Source organism: Mustelus asterias, chromosome 1 (genome assembly GCF_964213995.1).
Source record: "Mustelus asterias chromosome 1, sMusAst1.hap1.1, whole genome shotgun sequence".
NCBI classification, from domain to species: domain Eukaryota; kingdom Metazoa; phylum Chordata; class Chondrichthyes; order Carcharhiniformes; family Triakidae; genus Mustelus; species Mustelus asterias.
The window spans coordinates 129,001,761-129,027,463 of NC_135801.1; the positions used below are offsets into that span (position 1 = coordinate 129,001,761).

Below are 25,703 nucleotides of genomic sequence, written 5' to 3' on the forward strand. Positions count from 1 at the left end.
TTAAGCATGCTCTGGAGTTTATTTCTCAGGATGCAGAATTAATGCTTGGTTTACATTAAGAGAACAGCATTTATTTTGGATGTTAGTGGTGCCTGGGCTGAAGAATCAGTTGTCTTGATTCAAAATTAGTGTCGATGTGACATAATTAAAGATGAATGGTTATTTCAATACATTTTTTTCTCTCTTTTAAACATATTTTTGTTCCTCAGTTTGTTTCTCCTTTTATTTGTCCTGTCTCACTTTGTTTTATTTCTTTACACATTAATTTTAGCCTCAAGATAAACAAAAAGCTTCTGGTCACATTGTTCCTTCTTGAGCCTGAATCTCAATCCACTCGATCACTTGACAATTAGACTTTCTGCAACAACTCTGTTATAAGCTTAGACCCTTCAAGCCGTTGGTCAGGGAGTTTTTAAAAAAACATTTCATTCATTAGCTTTTAAAACCCTTGTGATTACAATAAATGTAGAGTGTTGCAGCAAGATTACAGTAACTGATAAAAATTGTGTCAAATGTCTGATCCCAAAGTTCAGGCCATACAGTTTTTAACTGGTAAATCCAGAAGTTTTTAATCAATTCAATTTGTGTCGATTTGGTCTTCGTTGCCAATGCAAACTGAAAACATGAAAAAAGGTTTTATGTGATACAGATTATATTGAATGCTTTGATTTTTCTTGGAACATGAAGAAAAAGTATCTAAAATAAGGAATCTGTTGGGAACCTGGTATTGCACTTGGTGTATCTGATTGAAGTAGCATGAAGGTTGACAATTCCCTAACCAAACAGCGATTTGGTGAGTCAGCTCATTAAGAGGGTGGAAGAGAGAGAAAATGAATGGTCACGTCATTTCAAGCAACCTCAATCAATTCCTAGCGAGGTATTGGTAAAGGCATGCAAGCAGGTGGTCTTTCTCCTTTGTATAGTATTTTCAAATGGAATAGAAAGAATATATAACTTTAAAGGAGAGAGACAAAAGGCAATATGGGTTCCACAATGCTACAGCATGTTGGACACCTATTAATTGCCTACTTCTGGATTTTTCCCATGTGTTTAATTCCCAGTTTCAGCGAAATTGACAAGTCGAAGCCATAATGCAGCATAGCGAGGGCTGCAATGGGCAGACAATGTGGCCAATCTATTGTATCTCCTAGATGTAATTCAGTATAGAACACTTGGGTTTACAACGATTATTTGGTCAGAAAAGCAATGCAGAATCCAGGAAGTGAAATTTCAGACAAAGTAAGAACATACCAGAAATAGAATGCACACAATGTATGTACTTTAAGCTGCTTTGACATTAAACAAATGCCAGCTCATTGTTTTTGCTGTGCCTGCACTACATAGTATTTGAACAGGATTGTACTTGGCATGACTTTATTCTCTGCAGCACTTTATCCTGCAGTGTTTTTCTGGTGTGAAAAAAAACACTGTTAGTCAAATAATAATCTCCTGTCAGATTTTTTGCTTTTCATGAGAAATGATCAGCGACACCGATTGTGCATCTGAAGGCAAACAGTGTGAAATAAGAAAACATTATTAGCGTGCACCTTCAGACCATATACACTTGTTGTACCATGATCTCTATCAAACTTATTTAGCATCTTAAACAAATGTTTTACAAATTCTTCCTCTAGCTATCCAAGTACTGAAGCAATACTTGAAAATATGTAACTGCAAAATATATAACTAGTCATAACTTACATTGGGCTAAAATTTCTGTGAAAATAAATTAAGGCTAAAAGGCAATCTGCCATCCTGAAAAAAGTACCTTGGGCCTGAATTTTATAGAATGCCATGGTTCACCACCAACTTCTCTGCTTCCCCTCCCCCAATCCCCCCCAATACTGCAGCTAAAAGTGTCAGGGAGGAAACCACCCATGGTCCAAAAGGTTGCCGCTTAGCAACTGGACACTGGAAAGCAGAATTAATTGCCTTAAGGCAAGATTACCGCCCTTTTCCTGGGAGGAAGTCCAACCTTAGAGAACTGCCAGTCAATCCGATTGGTTGGCAGCTCCGTTGTCACACAAGTGCCACCAGGAGCCACTGCTGTGACTACAGATGGTCACCAATGCTAAAGATCCCAGACTGACAGGTGTCCAGGTTTGGGGCCGCAGCAAAGGGATTAGTGGGGGTGAGTGGAGTTCCAGGGGGCTGGGTTTAAAGCTTGTGGGAGGGCTAAATTGGGGTGGCCTTGGAGCTTGTGCCTCCAATGTGCTGAGGAGACCTTCAAAGGGGCTGCCTACTCCTTGGCTAACACCAGCCCATGTAGCTGGAGCTGCCAGGCTTGCCACATGGCGTGGACTCCCCTCCCATTGCGGGCAACATTACAGTAGGGACAGGATTAGGCCCGTAAGCGGCCAATAACTTTCCACTTTAGGACCTCAGTTGACCCATGGGTTGGGAGTTTTTTTTTGTTTATGTATCCAATTCAATCCAAAGTTCAATTCAGAGTCTCGGCAAGTGAGACATTCCGGATCCAAGCTGACAAGACAGGCCTCTCACTTCCTGTCTTGGGCTTGATCTATATGATCCAAGCTGATTGGAGCAGGCATTGCACCTCCTCCAAGGTTTGATCTCATTTGCATCTTAGCCAAAAGGCCAAGATGCCGCTTTAAAAAATTGTTTCAAATGAAGCCTTAGTGTAACCTCATGACTTCAAACAAGTGCAGGATGTCGATACTATACTTGATCTTAGCCAAAAGGCCGAGGTTGGGAGTTGCCCAACACCTATGCTACTCCCCTTAACATTTCAGATAAGTTGAGAGTGGTAGGTGGTGGAGAGGTCATCCACTGGTTTTTACATGCTCCTGCCATCAAATCTGCCATTCAGGGAGTATAAAATTCAGTCTTTGTTATATGGATCACCATTAAATGCATTGAATAGTGTGAACTTGCTGTATTTGTTCACTAGAAATGAATCAAATGTGCCACAGAAAGTTAAATCTCGCCTGTTTTAGCCTCAACAATATATGTTAATGACTGTCGGTCAACCTCTCTGGCACTGAAAATTAACTATAATAAGTGCGGAGCTTAATTCCTTCAGAGTTTCATTGTTATTAGAGATGTAAACAAATTTTAAATTTTTCACATTTTCCTTTTTTTAATCTCTTCCCTCTTTTCCTTAATTAATTCTTGCTTCCCTCTCTTTTTATGTACTTCACTAATTGTAATTTATACTTCTCAGTAATTGCACTGTTACAAAGTTTTAAACTAATTAGTTAAAGAGATATATGATTGCCTGTACTATTCTCCCAGGTGTCCTATTTCTCTCACCGTGCAGTTATCAGTGCACACTTTAAGCAACTTGTCAAAGTTAGATACACTCTTAAAGCAAATTATGGCCTTATGTGGTTGCTTTCTGTGGAATGCTATTTCTTGGCCCTAGCAGCTCAAGAACAATCATATTTCATAAAATATTACATAAACTGTGTCAAAACTTACCAATGTGATTGTTAGCTCTCTTCCTATCTTGAAATGCAATCAGTTATTTTTCTAAAGATACCAATAAGCACAGTCCTAAGTTTTTTTTGTTGGGTTATGGATTACATTTCTCAAGAGAAAAGAAAACACTGCTTTGTAGCCTTCCTTGATTATTATTTCCATCAGTGTGTGACTACTAATGTGAGCACTAATCAGAATGTGAGTACTATCAACATCCTGGGGGTTACAAACCAAAAGAGAAAATGCTGGAAAATCTCAGCCGGTCTGGCAGCATCTGTAAGGAGAGAAAAGAGCTGACGTTTCGAGTCCAGATGACCTTTTGTCAAAGCAGCTTTGACCACTTTGACAAAGGATCTTCTGAACTCGAAACGTCAGCTCTTTTCTTTCCTTACAGATGCTGCCAGACCTGTTAAGATTTTCCAGCATTTTCTCTTTTGGTTTCAGATTCCAGCATCCGCAGTAATTTGCTTTTATCCTGGGGGTTACAACTGTCCAGAAACTGAACTGAAGTAGTTATATAACTACTATGGCTATAAGAGCAGGTCAAATACTAAGAATCCTGTGGCGAGTGGCTCACTTCCTGACTCCCCAAAGCTTGTCCACCATCTACAAGGCACAAGTCAGGGATGTGATAGAATACTTTCCACTTGCCTGCATGAGTGCTGCTCCAACAACACTCAAGAAACTCCCCACCATCCAGGACAAAGCAGCCCACTTGATTGCTACCCCTTCCACAAAGATTCAATCCTTCCACTACCGATGAACAGTGGCAGCTGTGTATACCATCTACAAGATGCACCACAGGACCTCACCAGGATTCCTTAAGCAGCACCTTCCAAACCCATGACCACTACCATCTAGAAGGACAAAGGCAGCAGATACCTGGGAACACCACCACCCTCCAAGTCACTAACCATCCTGACTTGGAAATATATTCCTTCACTGTCACTGGGTCAAAATTCTGTAGATCTCTCCCTCACAGTCCTGTGGTTGTACCTACACCTCGGACTGCAGAAATTCAAGAAGGCAATTCACCACCTCCTTCTCAAAGCCTTATCAAGGGATGGGCAATAAATGCTGGCCTAGCCAATGATGCCCACATTGCATAAATGAATATAGAAAAAAAACTAATCTGATACAGATTGATTCATAGGTAGAATCATTAAAATAGTCTTTCAGCATTGAACGCATGTTAAGTTAAACAATATTTGTTCCTCATTCATATTCTTTTCCTTTCAGTTTTGACGTGGATAATGGCGCATCATCAGGACGGAGTCCCTTAGATCCAATGACGAGTCCTGGCTCAGGACTCATTCTACAGGCCAACTTTGTGCACAGTCAGCGGCGGGAGTCCTTCCTGTACCGATCTGACAGTGACTATGACCTCTCTCCAAAGTCCATGTCAAGGAACTCCTCCATTGCAAGTGATATGTAAGTAAAATGAGTATCTTCATTTATTGGCAAACACAATGACAAGATTAACATTCTCCACGTCTCAGAATAAGCAAAATGTATTTATATTTTATTGTGTTTGGAATTATATGTACTACATTGACACTTTTCAGGGTGAAAACTTTAAACCCAGTGAGCGCATTATGGCTTGTTACATGAATGAATAAACACTGATGCTTTTGCCTGTAATTCACATCTCTACTATTTCAGCAGGAGTATGAGGTCATTTATTTTAAATTGACACTGGTTCTGTATTGTTACAAAGGTAGTAATAGATTAGGTGAATGAGCAAAGCTGTGGCAAGTTAATGTAAATGTAGATCCCACAGCCCCTCTCACTCCCCCAGGCCCCACAGCCCCTCTCACTCCCCCAGGTCCCACAGCCCCTCTCGCTCCCCCAGGTCCCACTGTCCCTCTCACTACCTCAGGCTCCAGAGCCGCTCTCATTTCCCCAGGACCCACAGCCTCTCTCACTCCCCCAGGACCCTCGGCGCCCCCCTCTCACTCCCCCAGGCCCCACAGCTCCTCTCACTCCCCCAGGCCCCACAGCTCCTCTCACTCCCCCAGGCCCCACAGCTCCTTTTGCTCCCCCAGGCCCCACAGCTCCTCTCACTCCCCCAGGCCCCGCAGCTCTTCTCACTCCCCCAGGCCCCAGAGCCCCTCTCATTCCCCCAGGACCCACAGCCCCTCTCACTCCCCCAGGCCCCAGAGCCCCTCTCATTCCCCCAGGACCCACAGCCCCTCTCACACTCCCCCGGACCCACAGCCTCTCTCACTCCCCCAGGACCCACAACCTCTCTCACCGTCTGTCCCACATTTGCTGTTGATAGGTGGCCTATCAGCCATTTACACAGGAGAGTAGAAGCCTGATTGGAGGAGCAGCCCTTTGCAAAATCTTCAACTTCCCTTACCTGTCTTACCGGAAATTTGAACAGTGGCTCTGGGGGGGGGGGGACACATAAAAAGGCTTTGGGAGCCACAATCCTGCCTGTATGACCCGTATTGGACAAACCTGGGCTAATGCAATGCTGGCCTTTATTTCTCGTGTTACGATCCCCGTAGAGAGCAATTCCTTTTGAAAAGACATTTGAAGTTCCAGTCAAGGGTCACATGATAAGATTTCAAGCATTAAGTCTTTTACTGTAACAAACAAGCTGGAGGGAACATTATTTAAACTCTAATCTGTAAGAAACATTTTAAATGACTAAAACTCCTCTTCCATAGTTATACTCAGTTGCTTCAATGGACATTTCATTCTTCAGGAACTAGTCCAAAGCTATTTTCAACTCCCAATGCCTGAATAACATAAGGTCAGTGAGAAATAAGATTGATGAGATTCAGACCTGCACAAGATTTCTGTCCAGTAAGAAGTCTCACAACACCAGATTAAAGTCCAACAGGTTTATTATATCATGAGCTTTTGGAGCACTGCTCCTTCATCAGGTGAGTCCTTCTCCAACTCCTTCATCAGGAGACTCACCTGATGAAGGGGCATCACTCCGAAAGCTTGTGATACCAAATAAACCTGTTGGACTTTCACCTGGTGTTGTGAGACTTCTTACTGTGCCCACCCCAGTCCAACTCCAGCATCTCTACATCAAGATTTCTGTCAGAATTCAGAAAGTCAAGAATGCTCTTTTTGACTGCAATCTGGTTCACTTCTAATATTCCAGATATTGCAATTGATATTGATCTGTTGCACCAGGATAGGTCTGCTGCAGCTTCAAATAAATCCTGAAGAGGAGGCAGGTGTATGTGTGTGAATAAATGCTGCTGTTGGAATTTCCAGGTTAAGAAACATCTGGTTAACTAGCAATAAACCACTGTGGCTATTAGATCCTGCTCCCAGTTCCATGAATTCTGCATTATTTTGGTATGTATTCCACTGACTGCAAATGTGGAGGAGGTGGCAGATGATAATGAAACAGTCCAAGTTGTTCTTTCTCCAGATTCACAGAAGATGATATCAATCACTGTGGCTTGGCTTTGAGGGACCCACTCTGTAACTATACTAGATGTGTTGACAAACTATCTTGTGGAGAAACAATTTTGGATCAATGATTTTGCTCCAATCTTGTCACTTTCATATCTTTGATTTGACCAGGGATTGGAGATTCGGATCATAATGTAATGCATCTCCTCAGTAAATATCAATCAGAACTGAGAACAGTTAAAACATGGCAGGAAAGTGGTTCAATCTTGGGATAATGTAATCATTCAAGATCTGCAAATTTGCTTTGATAACACAAATTGGGATATTTTGTGGAGGATGATGATATAAGTAAGAGAATCATAGAATCCCTACAGTGCAGAAGGAGGCCATTCGGTCCATCGAGTCTGTACTGACCACAATGCCACCCAGGCCCTATTCCCGTAACCCCACACTCGGGTCAATTTAGCATGGCCAATCAACCTAACCCACACATCTTTGGATTGTGGGAGAAAACCAGAGCACCCAGAGGAAACCCACGCAGACATGGGGAGAATGTGCAAACTCCACATGGACGGTGACCGAGGCCGGAATTGAACGTAGGTCCCCGGCGCTGCGAGGCAGCAGTGCTAACCACTGTACTGCCCAGAGCACAGATATCGTGGCCATAATTTATCCAAAAAGTCAGCAGGGGACACAATGGGGACCCTGTCTTGCCTGCCATAAAATCATAACCTGGTCAGGATGGGGGAGATCCTGGAGGGAATCCTCTCCATGCAATTTACCCTTTTGCCCAAAGTGCAACCCTCCCCCCACAACCTCTCACCACCCCCCTCCCCCACCCCTGTCACTAGGGGGGAAGTGTAAAATTCTGGACCATAAATGTGCACATCATCTTCTGTGAACAGCATCACGCCCAACCGGAAATGATGAAGATCAATTCAAATGAGAAACCCTGGATTACAAAGGACTTGAAAGAATAATGAAGGAAAGGCAAATTGCGTTTAGTGTCGGGGACCAAGACAAATTTGACCAAACTAAAAATCAAGTTGAGAAGCAAGTTCAGAATGTGAAAGTTGTGTACAGAGTCAGGTTGCTTAACTGTTTTCAGACAGACAATCCCAGAGATTGAAGGTGTATGTATGAAATGTCAGGCCTCACATTAAAAAAGAGAAATGACCCCTTTTTGTGGTGCTGTGAATTAATTGAACAAATCATTTAACCAGTTTGAAAGTGATGAATTTGTGGAACATATGATTCTGCAGCAGGCATCATTTCATTAACTGGAAGAATCTTGTGTCACTATTAACAATGGGAGTTCGAGAAGCAATTCGAGTTCCATGGAAAGTATGCGGTCTAGATCAGATCAGCAGAAAAATTCTTGAGGTATGTTCTCATCAATTGACAGTTCCTTTCTCTCTGATCTTTCAGAGATCAGTCGATACGTTAACTATTCCTTGCTGTTTGAAATCATCCATTACCGTCCTGGTTTCTAAGAAGTCAGTCCTCTGGCTGAACTTATTCTGTCACTGAACAATTTCTTCTTTAACTTGTCTCACTTTCTCCAAATAAAAGGTATGGCTATGCGTACCCATATGGGTCCTCGTTATGCCTATCTCCCTATCTCTTTGTAGGTATGTGGAACATTCTTTGTTCCAGTCCTACTCTGGCCAACTCTTTTATCGGTACATTAATGACTGTTTTGGTGTCAGTTCATGGTCTTGTCTGGACCTGGAAAAGTTTATCAATCTTGCTTCCAATTTCCACCCCTCTATCACCTTCAGATGGTCCATCTGTGATACTTCCCTTCCTTGACCTCTTTGTCTCCATTTCTGGCCATAGACTGTGCACTAGTATCCATTACAAGCCCACAGACTCCCACTGCTACCTCAACTACAGCTCATCACACTCCACATCCTGTAAGGACTCCTTCCCATTCTCTCAGTTCCTTTGCATCTGTTCCTTCTTCCGAGTAAAACAACCTGCACTCCCATCATTCTCCCCCCCCTCCCCCACCACTCCTGGGATTTCCTGGCCCTGCAACCCCCTCCCATGGTTGGTTTTCCTGATGCGGGTGCAGCTGAAGTCTACGGACTCTTGGCTTGCCCACCATGCTGCCGGGGAACCAGCTGGCAGGCCCGGAAGATCCTGCCAGCGAGAAGGGCTGGAAAAGCCTGCCATAACCTTTAACAATCATGAAGTGTGTTGTCGGGCAGAATTCAGAATAATTTACCCTAATTTAAAGAGACATTCCCACAATGTAACAATCCATTAAAGCTTGTATTCACAACACAAGAGGACAAGAGCTCAAATGAATTAAATTTATGTTATACATCCTTGTTAGACCACACTTGGAAAACTGTCAGCAATTATAGGTCCCACAGCTTAGGAAGGATTTATTGGCCATGGAAAATAACATAGATACACCAAAATGATATCTAACATATGGATTAGGCCATTCAGTCCCTTCTGCCTGCTCCGCCACTCAATAAGATCATGGCTGATCTAATGGTGGCCTCAACTCCACATTCCACCACCTCCGATAACCTTTCATTCTATTGTTGGCCAAGAATATATCTACCTCTGCCTTACAAATATTAATTAACCCTCCCTCCTCCGTTGTCTAGGGAAGAGAGTGCCAAAGATTCAAGACCTTTGAGAGAATTTATTTTCTCATCTCTGTCTTAAATGGGACATTCTGGATTTTGAAACTATGTCCCCTAGTTCTCGTCTCTCCCACAAGGAGAAAGATCTTTTCAGTATCCACCTCGCCAAGTCCTCCCAGGATCTTATACGTTTCAATAAGATAAACCTTCTAAACTCGAAGGATACAGGCCCTGATTCTGTAACATTTTTTCATAAGATAGCACCCCCCATCTCAGGTATCAGGTGACTGAAATTTCTCTGACCTATTTCTAACACATTTTTTCTTAAATAGGAGACCAAAACTGAACAAAGCATACTATGTGGTCTCCCAATACCCTGTACAGCGGTAGCAAAACATCTCTATGTTTATATTCCATTCTCCTTCCAGTAAACAACAACATTCCATTTATCTCCATAATCTGTTGTTGTACTTACTAACTAACTTTTTGTGATTCATATAGCAGAACAGCCAGATTCCTCTGTACTTCAGAGTTATGCAATCTCTCCCCATTGGGGTAGCACGGTGGCATTGCGATTAGCACTGCTGCCTGACATTCAATTCCTGGCTTGGGCCACTGCTTAGGTTTCCTCTGGACGCTCCGGTTTTCTCCCACAGTCCGAAAGACGAGTTGATTAGGTGCATTGGCCATGATAAAATTCTCCCTCCGTATACCCGAACAGGCGCCAGAGTGTGGTGACTTGGGTATTTTCACAGTAACTTCATCACAGTGTTAATGTGAGCCTACCTGTGACACTAATAAATAAACTTTAAATAGTATGCTGTTTGTCTATCCTTTCTGCCAAAGTGGACAATTTCACATTTTCCCACATTTTGCCAAATATTTCTCCACTCAATGAACATGTCCATGTCCCTTTGCAGACTCCAAATGTCCGTTCAAAACTTACGTTCTTACCTATCTTTGTGGCAGTAGCAAATTTAGAAACCATATATTTGATCCTTCATCCAAGTTATTGATATATATTGTAGTTGCAGCTCCAGCACTGATCCCTGTCACACTCCACTCACCACATCTTATCAACCTGAAAATGATCTATTTATTCCCACTCTCTCTTTCTTGTCAGCTAACCAATGTTCTGTCCATGCTAATAATGCTTGAGGTGACAAGTAACATTTGCGCCACACAGTGACTGACAATGAATATCTCCAACAAAAGAGAATTTAACCATTGCCCCTTGATATTCAATGGCATGCCCATCAATGAATCCCCCACTATCAACATCCTGGGGTTACCATTGACAAGAAACTGAACTGGACGAGCTATATAAATACTGTGGCTAACAGCAGGTCAGAGGCTGGAAATCCTGTGGTGAGTAACTCATCTTCTGACTCCCAAAAGCCTACCCACCATCTACGAGGCACAAGTCATGGGTTTGATGGTATACTCTGCAATTGTTTGGATGAAAGCACATCTAGCAAAACTCTAGCAGCTCAACACCATCCAGGACAAAGCAGCTTACTTGATTGCTACCCCTTCCACAAACATTCAATCCCTCCACCACCAGCGTACAGTGGCAAGTGTATACCATCTATAAGGTGCACTACAGGAACTTACCAAGGCTCCTCAGACAGCAGCTTTTAAACCATGACTGCTACCATCTTAAGGACAGGGGCAGCAGACACATGGGGCCCGATTTTACCATTTTCATTCTAAGTGCTGAATCTGGGCGTAATGCAGATCCGACGTAGAAATCTGCTTTCAGGCGCCCCCATATGCACTCAGCCTGAAAGAAACATCGCCAGTCCCATTCGCGATGTGGGCGGGGCTTAGCGCACCCGAAACGATCGGAGTTCTGAACTGCGCATACGCAGTTAGAAAAAAATTTGAAAAAGCGCGCCCATGTCAGAAAGCGGAGAAAGTGGCCCGGGAGCGAAAAGCAGGAGCAATGGTGCACACACACATTACTGCCCTCCTTATCAACCCCCCCCCAACTACCCACACACATCACTGTCCCCCTTATCCACCCCCCCACTACCCAGACTGATCGCCACCTCTGCCCCCCCGCCCCACCCCACTGATCACCCGCAGATCCGGCCTTTCTCCCCCCCCGCCCCCCCCACGAGATACATCTTACCCTCCTCCCCCTCTCCCCCCCCCCCCCGCCAGATACATCTGATCCGCCTCCTCTTCCCCCCCCCCCACTCCACCAGAGAATGATCTGACCCGCCTCCCTCCTCCCCCCCACCATTGATCTGAGTCAGAGAGTCGTTGGAAGCTCTGAACGTGCCCTTCAGCAGCTGGAGTGCCCGATTCAGACTTTTATTTAGCAGGTCCATTATGGCACAGTTCCGGATTGGCAAATGCGGTGGTAAAGGGGGAAATGCTGATAAAGTTGGGTGGGCAGTTCATTAATTCAATTTAAATGCATGCAAATGCATTTAAATCGTCGTTGCGCCCGTTTTGGGCGTGAATCAAATCGCTGCCATTCCCGGGTTTCGGTAAAGTGGCTATCTGCGCGGATGCGGGCGCGGATCGCGATAATGGCCTCTCACCCGACTTTAACACATTTTCGTGCCCGAAAACGGGCGCGACACAATGGTAAAATCGGGCCCATGGGAACACCACCTGGAAGTTGCCCTTCAAGCCACTTACCATCCTGACTTGAAAATGTATCATTGTGAGTAAGTATATCTACAACGCAGTTCAAGAAGGCAGGTCACCACCACCGTCTCCAGGGCAATTAGAGATGGGCAATAAATGCTGGCATATTCACAGCACATGAATGAATTTTAAAAATTGTTACCCCCTACATCTCTTATTTTGTGAGTAATCTTTGATGTGGCACTTTGTCAAATGCTCTCTGGAAATCTAAATAGAGAATATCCACAGATTCCTCTTAATCCACATTGTTTGCTACTTCCTCAAAGATCTGCAGTAAATTAGTCAAACATGATTTCCCTTTCACAAAACTATATTAACTCTGCCCGATTGCACTGAGATTTACCTGGATTTTAAGGCTGGAATTGCTACCCAAAGGTATTAAGGGATACTGTAGCTGAATGTACTAATTCATACATTAGTAGCTGAGATACAGGCTGGAACTTTTTGGCTGTTCACGCTGGCGAGATCTTCTGGTCCCAGAGTCATAGAGGTTTACAGCATGGAAACAGGTCCTTCGGCCCAACTTGTCCATGCTGCCCCTTTTTTAACCCCTAAGCCGGTCCCAATTGTCCATGTTTGGCCCATATCCGTCGATACCCATCTTACCCATGTAACTGTCTAAATGCTTTTTAAAAGACAAAATTGTACCCACCTCTACTACTACCGCTTGCAGCTTGTCCCAGACACTCACCACACTCTGTGTGAAAAAATTGCCCCTCTGGACGCTTTTGTATTTCTCCCCTCTCACCTTAAACCTATGCCCTCTAATTTTAGACTCCCATATCTTTGGGAAAAGATATTGACTACCTAGCTGATCTATGCCCCTCATTATTTTATAGACCTCTATAAGATCACCCTGAAGCCTCCTACGCTCCAGAGAAAAAAGTCCCAGTCTATCCTGCCTCTCCTTATAACTCAATCCATCAAGTCCTGGTAGCATCCTAGTAAATCTTTTCTGCACTCTTTTTAGTTTAATAATATCCTTTCTATAATAGGGTGACCAGAACTGTACACAGTATTCCAAGTGTGGCCTTACCAATGTCTTGTACAACTTCAACAAGACGTCCCAACTCCTGTATTCAATGTTCTGACCAATGAAATCAAGCATGCCGAATGTCTTCTTCACCACTCTGTCCACCTGTGACTCCACTTTCAAGGAGTTATGAACCTCTACTCCTAGATCTCTTTGTTCTGTAACTCTCCCCAACGCCCTACCATTAATTGAGTAAGTCCTGCCCTCGTTCGAGCAAAACATATCCCCTCACATTTATCTAAATTAAACTCCATCTGCCATTCATCAGCCCACTGGCCCAATTGATCAACATTCCGTTGCAATCATAGATAACCTTCTTCACTGTCCACTATACCACCAATCGTGAAGATGCATCCCTGTCACTGGCCCCCCAGTGGCATGGGGTGCTATCAATGGGACTTCCAAAATCACTGATGGCCATGGTGTGCCTGTACTATTGGCCAACTGGGAAAGCAATTACATTCCCTTGGATAGTTGGCAATGGCACTCTGCCCAAGGAGAGCGCTCCTAACATTTAGCCATGTGCTGAGGTGCGTATTGCTGGCGGAGCGGCCAATCAGAGGAACTCCTGGCTGAAAATCTTTGGCACTAAGTACCATATTAAACAGTGGGAAAAGCTGCCATTGCCGTCAACAGGCTTAACACCACTTTTCCTGCCTCCCATCGGCCTTTGCTGATTTCCAGGAAAGTCTCACCCCTAGCCTACTTATATTATTCCCTAAGACTTTGGATTTACCGAATCTGTCATCAATAACTGACGTTGATTAAAAACTCTCTTTCATTTCGATCCCTACGTACTCAGAGCTGATTTTTAGATCAGCCCCAAATTATATACTGCCTCAATTATGATGATAAAACTGACAAATATTCAGGGTGCAACCTTTATCCTATAAAGCAAGATGAGGACGATTTTGTGTCTGCACTCTCCGTCTGCAGGCATGCTGCTCAAAATCTGGAGAGCACGATTCGCGCCAGTGAGTTTCCGAATTCCAAGCTTACCGGCCTCTCACCGGTGGAGTGTCCTGAAACATGCTGCAGGCTCGTAAAAAGCTTCTTTTAATATGTTGGCATAGCATCAGCGAACACTCTGTCCGGCAACTAGGGATAAGCAATAAATGCTGGCCAGCCAGCGACGCCGATGTCCCATGAATGAATAAAAAAAAAACATCCCCCCCCTCATGATTGAGGGTAGGGCAGTGGATGTTGTCTACATGGACTTCAGTAAGGCCTTTGACAAGGTCCCTCATGGCAGACTGGTGCAAAAGTTAAATTTGCATGGGATCAGAGGTGAGCTGGCAAGGTGGATACAAAACTGGCTCGATCAAAGAAGACAGAGGGTAGCAGTGGAAGGATGCGTTTCTGAATGGAGGGCTGTGACAAGTGGCATTCCTCAGGGATCAGTGCTGGGACTTTTGCTGTTGGTAATATATATAAATGATTTGGAGAAAAATGTAACTGGTTTGATTAGTAAGTTTGTGGACGACACAAAGGTTGGTAGATTTGCGGATAGCGATAAGGACCATCAGAGGATAAGCAGGATATAAATCAGTTGGAGACTTGGCCGGAGAGACGGCAGATGGAGTTTAATCCGGACAAATGTGAGGTAATGCATTTTGGAAGGTCTATTACAGATAGGAAATATGCAGTAAATGGCAGAACCCTTAAGAGTATTGATAGGCAAAGGGATCTGGGTGTACAGGTACACAGGTCAACTGAAAGTGGTAATGTAGGTGGAGAAGGTAGTCAAGAAGGCATACAGCATGCTTGCCTTCATCAGCCGGGGCATTGAGTTTAAAAATTGTCAAGTCGTGTTGCACCTTTATAGAACCTTAGTTAGGCCGCACCTGGAATATAATGTTCAATTCTGGTTGTCACACTACCAGAGGGATGTGGAGGCTTTGGAGAGGGTACAGAAAAGATTTACCAGGATGTTGCCTGGTATGGAGGGCATTAGCGATGAGGAGAGGTTGGAGAAACTTGGTTTTTTTCTCACTGGAATGACGGAGGTTGAGGGGTGACCTGATAGAAGTCTACAAGATTATGAGAAGCATAGACAGAGTGGATAGTCAGAAGCTTTTTCCCAGGGTGGAAGAGTCAATTACGAGGGGGCATAGGTTTAAGGTGCGAGGGGCAAGGTTTAAAGATGTACGAGGCAGATTTTTTCCATAGAAAGTAGTGGGTGCCTGGAACTCGTTGCCGGGGGAGGTAGTGGAAGCAGATACGGTAGTGACTTTTAAGGGTCTTGACAAATACATGAATAGGATGGGAATGGAGGGATATGGTCCCCAGAAGGGTAAGGGGTTTTAGTTCAGTCAGGCAGCATGGTCGGTGCAGGCTTGGAGGGCTGAACTTGAGGGGCAAGGTGTGGTTCACACAGTAGTTTTTAATCATGGTGATGCTATCAGTGCGTGGTGATTATGAATAGAGATTAAACATTTTCCCAAAGGGACATAGAAAATGAGGGTCGGCTCCCCTATCCAGACTTTAACTCAGGATCTACGTCAGTTAGGCCTGATCGCATTGTATTTTCTTTGTGGTCTTTTTTATGTCATTTTTGTCTTGTTGTTTCCGTAAAGCAAATAAAGGTGTTCCTGTGCTGCAATTTTCTTTGTTCTTTGTTCTTGTTCACTTAATATTCAACAGGACGTGAACCTGTCATAGGGCTCCCCGAGGTAGTAAAGTTATGTGTAGCCCCTGCGGGAGAGGGACATGGCCAGGCAGTGGCCTAGTAATGCCCCTTGACACAGATTGGCACTGCCAGGTTAATGCCATGTCAAACTGGCAGTGCCAACCTGTGCCAAGGGGCAGGCCCAGTGGGAGCCTCATCAGGGGCTGGGGGGTTGGAAATTCATTTCGATGTGGTGGGGCTGGGAGCAGATGGAGGAGCAAGGGATGTTAGCGATGCTGGCGATGGCAGTTTGAGGGAGGGGTGCAGAGGTCGGTGCCAGCTCAGACTGTGTGAGGCCGACTCCGATCGGAGGTGGGGGGAGAAGTGCTGATTCTGATCGGGGTTGGGTAAGGGGGACCCTGAGATTACTGGTGGGGTGGGGGGGTAGGTTTACTCAGGTTCTGATCAGGGTGCCCTTTAAAGATGGCGCCCCAATCTCTGAACAGCCAGATTTTGCCCCCCCCCCCCCACCCCCCACCCTGTATGAAGGCGTGCAACACATCCCCTTGAATTATTTTGCCAGAGTTCGCATGATCTGAAGAGAAAACCGACTGGTTTCTCTGAAGAGAAACATATCGGTGTTCCGCTGGAAACAACAGTCTACCATGTTTTGGAAAATTCCGCCCATAGTCTATTTGAGGATTTATAGAAGATGCAGTTGGAAGTAAATTTTCAGCCTATATAATCTCTTCAAAACAGGATATACTTTTGCCTTTCTTTTAAAACACAAGTTATATCTCTCTTATTCGTTACTGACCACGTGACCAGCTGACAAAGGTCAGCGCAAGCCAACAACTTTTAAAATAATGCTGTCAGTGGCATTGGGCAATCAATTGAAACATTGCAATGCTGTGCCACAGAGGGGCAAGGTATGGTTCACACAGTAGTTTTTAATCATGGTGATGCTATCAGTGTGTGGTGATTATGAATAGAGATTAAACATTTTCCCAAAGGGACAGAGAAAATGAGGGTCGGCTACCCTCGAGTGTGCCAGACTTTAACTCAGGATCTACGTCAGTTAGGCCTGATCGCATTGTATTTTCTTTGTGGTCTTTTTTATGTCATTTTTGTCTTGTTGCTTCCGTAAAGCTAATAAAGGTGTCATAAACCATAATGACATTCTAAATTAGTCACATTCTATTTTTCTGTTTCCAGCGCCACGTGTCTTATTTATTGACGCACCTGCTAGTATATTGGGTTCAAATTCAATTCTAGTCTACTGGCACTTCTATAAAAGAAATATACTCAACCATCAACAATTGAGTCCAACATTACAACCACTGTACACTAAATTCTAATTTGCAATTAATGAATTTACGTATAGGATTTTGGCTCTGAGGGCAGTTTTCGTTTGAATTAATTGGGGCAAATTATAGATACAAGTATAAAATTGAAATTAAGAACAAAGGACAGTACAGCACAGGAAACAGGCCCTTCGGCCCTCCAAGTCTGTGCCGCTCATTGGTCCAACTAGACCAATCGTTTGTATCCCTCCATTCCCAGAATGCTCATGTGACTATCCAGGTAAGTCTTAAACGATGCCAGCATGTCTGCCTCTACCACGCTACTTGGCAGCCCATTCCAGGCCCCCACCACTCTCTGTGTAAAAAACGTCCCTCTGATATCTGAGTTATACCTCGCCCCTCTCACCTTGAGCCCGTGACCCCTCGTGATCGTCACCTCCGACCTGAGAAAAAGCTTCCCACTGTTCACCCTATCTATACCCTTCATAATCTTGTACACCTCTATTAGGTCTCCCCTCATTCTCCGTCTTTCCAGGGAGAACAACCCCAGTTTACCCAATCTCTCCTCATAGCTAAGACCCTCCATACCAGGCAACATCCTGGTAAACTTTCTCTGCACTCTCTCTAAAGGCTCCACGTCCTTCTGGTAGTGCGGCGACTAGAACTGGACGCAGTACTCCAAATGTGGCCTAACCAGCATGCTATACAGCTGCAACATCAGCTTTTATACTCAATACCCCGTCCTATAAAGGCAAGCATACCATATGCCTTCTTCATCACCTTCTCCACTGTGCTGCCACCTTCAAGGATTTGTGGACTTGTACACCTAGGTCCCTCTGTGTTTCTATACTCTTGATGGCTCTGCTATTTATTGTATAACTCCCCTCTACATTAGTTCTTTCAAAATGCATCACTTCGCATTTATCTGGATTAAATTCCATCTGCCATTTCTCCGCCCAATTTTCCAGCCTGTCTATATCCTGCTGTATTGTCCGACAATGTTCATCGCTATCCGCAAGTCCAGCCAACTTCGTGTCATCCACAAACTTGCTGATAACGCCAGTTACACATGGTGTAAGATGCAAGAATGGTTATAAGTTATAATAGATATAACTGTTTTAATTGTCATGGGTCACAGATTATATACACAGGGTTTGTTGGGGTTGCTTGTGAATCATGTAAGTTGGTCTTGGATTGGCCACTGTCTCCCTGGGAAGGAAATACCTCAACTCACAACTTAAAACTGGTCAGGAGCAGAAAGATTATATTCTACCCATAAGAATTGTAAAATTGGCATTAAACATGTGATTGCATACTAAGCTGGTGTAGAAAACAGAGCTACTGTACCCTCCTATTCTTTGTGGAAGCTGTTCTCTGCTGTTTGACCCCCTCAGACTACTTGCCACTTTTTTTGTATTTGATGCCTGCAGTACAGGTTTTGGTTTTACAATTGTAGTTAGTGCATCCATTGAGTTTTATTTTGTAGTGAATAACATATATGCTGTTGAGCAGTACTCAAGATTGTAGTGACCTTGTTCCCATGTTTTAAATTTCAAGACAGCTCCTTGCAGTTACAGTAACTGCCTCCATAGTATCCATTATTTGAAATCATTGTGCATTTAATGCAATCATTGTGTTGGAAAACCATCTGTTGTGCTATCTATAATTGATTTTAGTAAGTTTTGGGACATAGGAACATAGATACATAGGAACTAGGAGCAGAATAAGGTAAATTTAGCCCTTAGAGCTTGCCCTTAGACCATTCAATCAGGTCAAGGCTGATTTCTACCTGGAATCAAATCTACCTCCCCACCTGTTACCCATATATCCTTATCCCTTTTTTAAATTAGAAATACATCTATCTCCTTCTTGAAACCATTCAACGATTCAAACTCTATCACGTTATGGGGCACCGAATTCCACAAATTCACCATCCTCTATGAGAAGTAGTTACTCCTCATCTCAGTTTTAAATTTACCACCTCTCAACCTATACCTGTGACTTCTTGTTCGAGATTGCCCCATAAGAGGAAGCATTTGGTCTACATTTTCTTGGTCTACATTTACTTTATCAATCCCTTTTAAAATTTTATATACCTTGATCAGATCTACTCTCATCCTTCTAAACTCCAGAGAGTATAAGCCCAAACTGTTTAATCTCTCCTCATTTGTCAACTCTTTTATTCCTGGAATCAATCTGGTGAACCTCCTCTGAACTGCCTCCATTGCCACCACATCCTTCTTCAAATAAGGAGACCAAAACTGGACACAATACTCCAGATGTGGTCTCACCAACACCCTAAACAATTGCAACAACACTTCTCTACTTTTATGCTCCAATCCTTTTGTAATAAATGCCAACATCCCATTTGCTTTTATTATTACATGCTGCACCTCCATACCGACTTACTGCAATTTACAATCATAAACACCCAGATCCCTCTGCCCGGACGCATTTTGAATCTGCTTTCTATTTAAGTAATAATTTGCCTTTCTAGTTTTTCTGCCAAAATGGATATCCTCACACTTATCCACATTAAACTCCATCTATCAAATTTTGGTCCATTCTCTCACCTATCTATATCCGTCTGTAAAAATTTTATCTCCTCTTCATTGCCTGCTTTCCCACCTATTTTAGTATCATCCACAAATTTTGCTAAGTTACACTCTGTCCCTGCTTGCAAATCATTTATATAGATTGTAATCAATTGAGGTCCGATGACTGACCCCCGCGGCCCCTCGCTAGTTACATTTCGCCAGCCAGAGAAGGACCATTTATCCCAACCCTCTGCTTTCTGTCAGTCAGCCAATCTTCAATCCAATCTAGTACTCTACCCATAATCCCCTGAAATCTCACCTTCTGGATCAGTCTTTTATGCGGCACCTTGTCGAACACTTTCTAGAAGTCCAGATATACCATATCCATAGTCTTCCCAGTATCCACCTCGCTGGTCATGTCCTCAAAGACCTCAAACGAATTTGTCAAGCATGACTTACCCTTCATAAAACCGTGCTGACAATAGTGAATTCAGCTTTGTCTTTCCAAATGCTCATTCATCTCCTCCTCAATGATTGACTCCAGCAACTTCCCGATTACAGAGGTCAAGCTAACCGGCCTACAGTTTCCTACTTTTTGCCTCTCCCCTTTTTTGAATGTAGCGACACATTGGTGTGTTTCCAATCCACTGAGAACTTACCAGAATCCAAGGAATTTTGAAATACTGGGGAATCGTAGCGGGTGAGGGGCGGACCATGGAAAGGTCCGTTGACCTTGGGCGGGACTTTCTGGTTTTGGGGCGAGCGTGGCTGGAACATCCCACCCATCACAACCAATGCATCCAATATCTCTGCTGCCACCTCCTTTAATAGCTTAGGGTGCAGGCCATTAGGTCCTGGAGACCTATTTGCCTTTAATCCCATTAGTTTATTCAGTACCTTCTGCCCAGTATGATTTCTACATTAATGACAGTTTTTGGAAAATCTTCATTATTCTCTACCGTGAAAACAGAGGCAAAATATTGGTTTACTGCCTCCGCTATCTCTGTGTTCCCCATTAATAACTTACCAGTATTATCCTCTGAAGGACCAACATTTACTTTAGCTATTCCCTTCCTCTTTATATACTCAGAGAAACTGTCATTTCTTTTGAGAAATATTCATAGAATTCATAGAAGGAATTCATAGAAACCCTACAGTACAGAAAGAGGCCATTTGGCCCATCGAGTCTGCACCGACCACAATCCCACCCAGGCCCTACCCCCATATCCCTACATATTTACCCACTAATCCCTCTAACCTATGCATCTCAGGACACTAAGGGGCAATTTTTTTAGTATGGCCAATCAACCTAACCCGCACATCTTTGGACTGTGGGATGAAACCGGAGCACCCGGAGGAAACCCACGCAGACATGGGGAGAATGTGCAAACTCCACACAGACAGTGACCCAAGCCGGGAATCGAACCCAGGTCCCTGGAGCTGTGAAGCAGCAGTGCTAACCACTGTGCTACCGTGCCGCCCAAATGCTAATGACATATTTGGCCCAATATGTCATTAGTGTCTCAAACCAGCAAGGTTAAAAGGGAATAACTTATTTGTTTTATTAAAAGTAGAAGAGTTCAAATGTTCATCAGAATCTTCAGGCTAAATTTCTCAGTCACCTTAATATTTACCTCCAAAATATCAATTAATGTTATTTGTTTATGGCTGTTTTGTAGATGGCTAGATCAACACTTTGCAACAAATAATTTTTCTCAATAATCCTTTGATATATAGGCTGGAATTTTATCGCCCCACCTGCCACGGAAATCAGAGCGGGCGAGGGGCAGAGCATGGGAAGGTCTGTTGACGCAATGGGATTTTACGGTTTCCGGCCGAGTGAGGCTGTAACATCCCGCATATCATATACAGATCATCGTTTATTAATATATATGTTTTAACTTTTCTGACGATAGTAAAACAGAAGCGAGTGAAAAAGGATTTCTTAATGTCAAGAAAAAATAGATAGTTTAATAGTGGAGAATGTTAAATGTGCATCTTGTAGCAGTGCTATACTGTCCAAGCAAATGTAACTCTTTTCTATTTACTTGTATGAAATGTTGTAATGCATCAGGGGGCCCCAGCACCCTCCAACCGAAAGTCCACGATGTTGGTCCACTGGTTTGATTCCCTTGTAAGTGACATACAAATAAAACATCTGCCTGGTTTATTTCCTTTGGTCTGCTCATGTGTGCCTGCAAGATTTATTGACTTTTGTGACAGATCTCTTGTTCTGCACGTGACATGACTGTTTTGGACCAGACCCTCTGCTCCAATAATTAAAGCTGCAGAATGTTAAAAGTTCTCAGTCGGGGGTAATTTTATCTGCACTCTATTCAGGATCAAGTAAGATACAGAGAAACCTCATTGATGATTCATAATTTTATTGTGCCTGTTCCAAAGTCCAAATCATAAAAAAGTCAGAAGTCGAATATTGAAGATTTATATATTACCAGTCTTCTATTTTGAAATGATTTCTCTACGAAAAAGCTTTTGTTACATTTGCAGCTTTAAGTGAATGTAGTAATAACCATTTTGGTTGGTCAATTTACGTATTGTTCTGTAAAATGCATAAAATCAAACTGATTTATATCTTGACCTGTTCACATAAGAACTTTCTTACAAGGATTCAAATGGGCTTTAAACCACATGTTTTTTTTTGATTAGGAGAAGAATGAATGTTGTGGTATTTTTTCATGTTTTTGTCACCTTCACTGCAATAAAAAGCTTAAAATGCCTTTTGAGATTTTGTTAAGCTGTGGGTCTATTTTAAAATCTTTCTTATTTATTCCCCTTTTCCCCAAACACTGAAAGCTATTGATTTCAAAACATGGATGAAATACACTTTGGAATACCAACTTACTTTGAGTGGACTAAAATTGATATTTTTGTTCCAAGTACCACAGAGAAAATGGTCACTGAGGAACAAAGTATCAATCCATCAACAAGGTAACTTGAAAGCAAATGTGCAGTTATACTTGTTCCTCCTTATTCAGATGGCTGAATTTCTAGATTTCCTGTGCCACCACTGGATTGTCAGTCATCTGCATAAAAGGATGAAGATCCTTTTTCTAGATCACAGGGCATTCAATACATACCTATATGGCTGTAGCAGAGACACCGACCCTGGCCCCCAGCAAGAAAATCATGCTGCCTTAATAAAGCCAAAGACTTATAGGCTGAGATCTCCCAAAAAAATTCTAAGTGCCGAATTCATGGAAAAACTGGAGTAAATCCTGCTGGTTTTTTGAGCGGGATTTTCAAAACGAATCTCCCACGCTCTGTGCATCACAAAGTGCCCTACCGTGAATCACGATGAAAAGCCTATTCCCATTAGAGAGGCCGGCAGCATAGTGCTGAGTGGGCCATTGCGCATGTGCCGCTCTGTCAAAATGGAGATTGGCGCATGCGCAATTGCCTGCACTGCCAGCCTCACAATCGCTGACCAGCTCCATCGCTGGCCAGCACAGCAACCCCCCATCGCTGGCAGTGCAACCCTCCCCACCACCTGATTGCTGGCCTCTTGGACGTGTCCAGGCCAGCCCGGACCCATCCACTTCCCCAGCCTGCCTTGATCTCCTTCCTCCTCTCCCCCCCCCCCCCCCCCCGCAGCCCTGATCTCTGACCAAACCCCCCCCCCCACCCCCCCCCCCCTCCACAAGCCAACTTCCACTGCCCCCCTCCATCCCGATGGCCAGCCTCTCCCTTCCTCTGTCACCGTTCCCAACTGCAGAGTGGCAGCAGGGCCCCCCATGACCCTTCCCCTTGGCACTGCCTGATGTCTGGTGGGCATTGCCACTTTGACCTTGGGCAGTGCCTGGGATCAGGCTGACACTGCCAAGCTGGCAATGCCCAGGGGCAACCCCTTACCCCCAACCTCCCTCCCCTGTACTCTAGCTCTCCATTAGTGGAGAGCTGTTGTAAACCTCACTGGAGTGAAACATACATGGCAGGGTGGGAAGAGGTTAGCGGACCCGGAGACCTCAGTCCTGGGCCTGCTAATGATATTTAAATCACAATTTAAAGATTTTAATCAGCTCCACGCCGATTTCTGGTGCGGAGCTGACGACGCTGGAAATCTGGCGGCCGGAGATGAGTGGAGGCCATGGCGCCCAGTTGGAAGCCTGCTGCATGGCCTCCACTTATGTCTCCCAGCGTGCTTTGCTGCTCTAGAATCGCCCCCCATAATTTTCTTCAAAAAAAAAGTTTTGTACAGAAGTCTTCTGAAGTATTCAATCTTCTCTTGGATTGATTAAAGTTGCTGCCAAGCATTTTGTTTATTAGGCTTAGGACAGCATCTCCCCCAGGTCTCCATTGACCTGTGGAGAGCGTGGTGGATAGAAATTCACCCCAAAGAATTATGGTAGCCAGTTACAGGTATCAAATCGGAAACAGTTTCATGCTGTGGGACAATGCTCAGGTCGATTTTGCGATTGACTCTTATTGCTAACAGATAAACTTCTATATCATCCGCCTGAGCTACATGGTAGATCTTTCGTTTGGCACTTGCCTGTAAAATTCAAAGATTCCAGTACTGAAACTAAATTACATATACAAATCAGCTTTGTGTGCTTGTTAAAAGTTATGGATATCAATGCTCCCATACACTCCTCTGAGCCCTCTCATGCCCCCCCACCCAACCCCATGGTCCTTCATGCTCCCTATGCTAACCCATGCTCCTTGACTTACGTCTCCCATGACCCTTTATACCCCAAATGCCAAATCATGCCCCTTTACCCAGTCCTATGGCCCCTCATGCCCCCCACATCCCCTTGCCCCTACATAGCCCTTATGACAATACCAATATTAGCTCATACCAATTCATGCCCTCATCCATCACTCTTTGCCCTTATCCCCTGCTTGCCAATGCACATAATATCCATTGAGAGTTCTTTGACAGCTCTGACAGCTCTTTGAGAGCTTCAACTCAGTTCCAAAGATTTTATGTATTTTTAATGCATAATCATGTTTACTTTTCACAGTCCCAAAGGGTGCCTTACCTCTTTGTTTTGGGACCATATCCAAAGGATATTTTGGCTCTCCAAAGAGGTGCCCTGGTTATCCAAACCATCTTCAGACCAGCTCTTACCTGGTTTAATGTGGACACTCTTGGTTTCACGCTCCTGGCCTACCAAAATCCTATTTCAGTGGAGACAACAGGCCATTAAATCACCAGCTGCCTCTGTAAAGCACAAGTGAGTGAACCCTGGCCCAACTCCAGTGAGGCCTCTGGAAAAATGGGAAGTGCCAGGTCCAGGGGCAGGACATAGAATTTCCAGGATCACCCACCATTTTCACCAAGTCAGAGAGGTTCTCCGCCATGGCAAAAATCTGGGCCCCTTTTTTTTAACCTAGCCTCAGCAGCATTTAGGGGGGAATGTCCCCAGTTTCCCACTAACTCTGTGTGAAGAATCACAGCTGAATGGCCTAGCTCTAACTTTGTTCTGGATTCTACCACCAGAGGAAATTGTTTCTCCCTATTTAATGTATCAAGTAATTTAATTATGTCAAACACCTCAATTGGAATACCCATTGATCCCCCGTCCTCAAAGGAATACAAGCCCTGGCTGTGCACCTGGACTCAAATTATAATGAAACACTTTTAGTATTTTTATTGTTTTCATGAATCTACATTTTACCGTCTCCAAGGCCAGTATGTCCTTCCTGAGTTGCAGCTGCCTAGAACTCCGTACGGTATTCCAGATATTTTCAGTTTTAATCTAGAATTAATCTAAGCCTGTGCACCTCATCAATCTATCAATTGTGTTTGGAACAACATTTTGGGGATTTTCACCACCACTTCATTGCAATGTTAATGTGGGTCTACTTGTGACACTAATAAATAAATTTAAACTTAAATAATTTTCAAGCCTTTTGAAATAACATTTAAAAAGTCTAATAGAAAAGTGAGCGTGCAAATTGAATAAACATCATTTTACTCAAAATAATTAGTTAAGATCCGATTTTGCACGATGGATTTATGAATTTTATGATGATTGCCCATTTGAAACCTTGTTGACTGCTGCATCTTTTGTTTCAAATTGAACATATACTGGTCACCAGAAAAGGGACCTTGTGAAGCATTTTACAGTGTACTTAAATTGACCATGGAAGCTCTGTGCAGAAAGTTTG

General features: G+C 43.7%; 1 protein-coding gene across 5 annotated transcripts in view; it reads left to right on the forward strand.

Moving 5' to 3' along the window:
* The window catches only part of pde4d (phosphodiesterase 4D, cAMP-specific), a 601,055-nt gene that overhangs the window by 388,944 nt on the left and 186,408 nt on the right, over positions 1–25,703 (forward strand). For 4 of the 5 annotated variants that reach the window (XM_078218792.1, XM_078218801.1, XM_078218783.1 and 1 more), the window contains exon 2: positions 4,681–4,872. In XM_078218792.1, the coding sequence (XP_078074918.1) occupies positions 4,681–4,872 (192 nt within the window). Of the gene's footprint in view, positions 1–4,680; positions 4,873–21,645; positions 21,706–25,703 lie in introns of all 5 variants that reach the window. The other variant, XM_078218764.1, reaches the window with a different exon arrangement.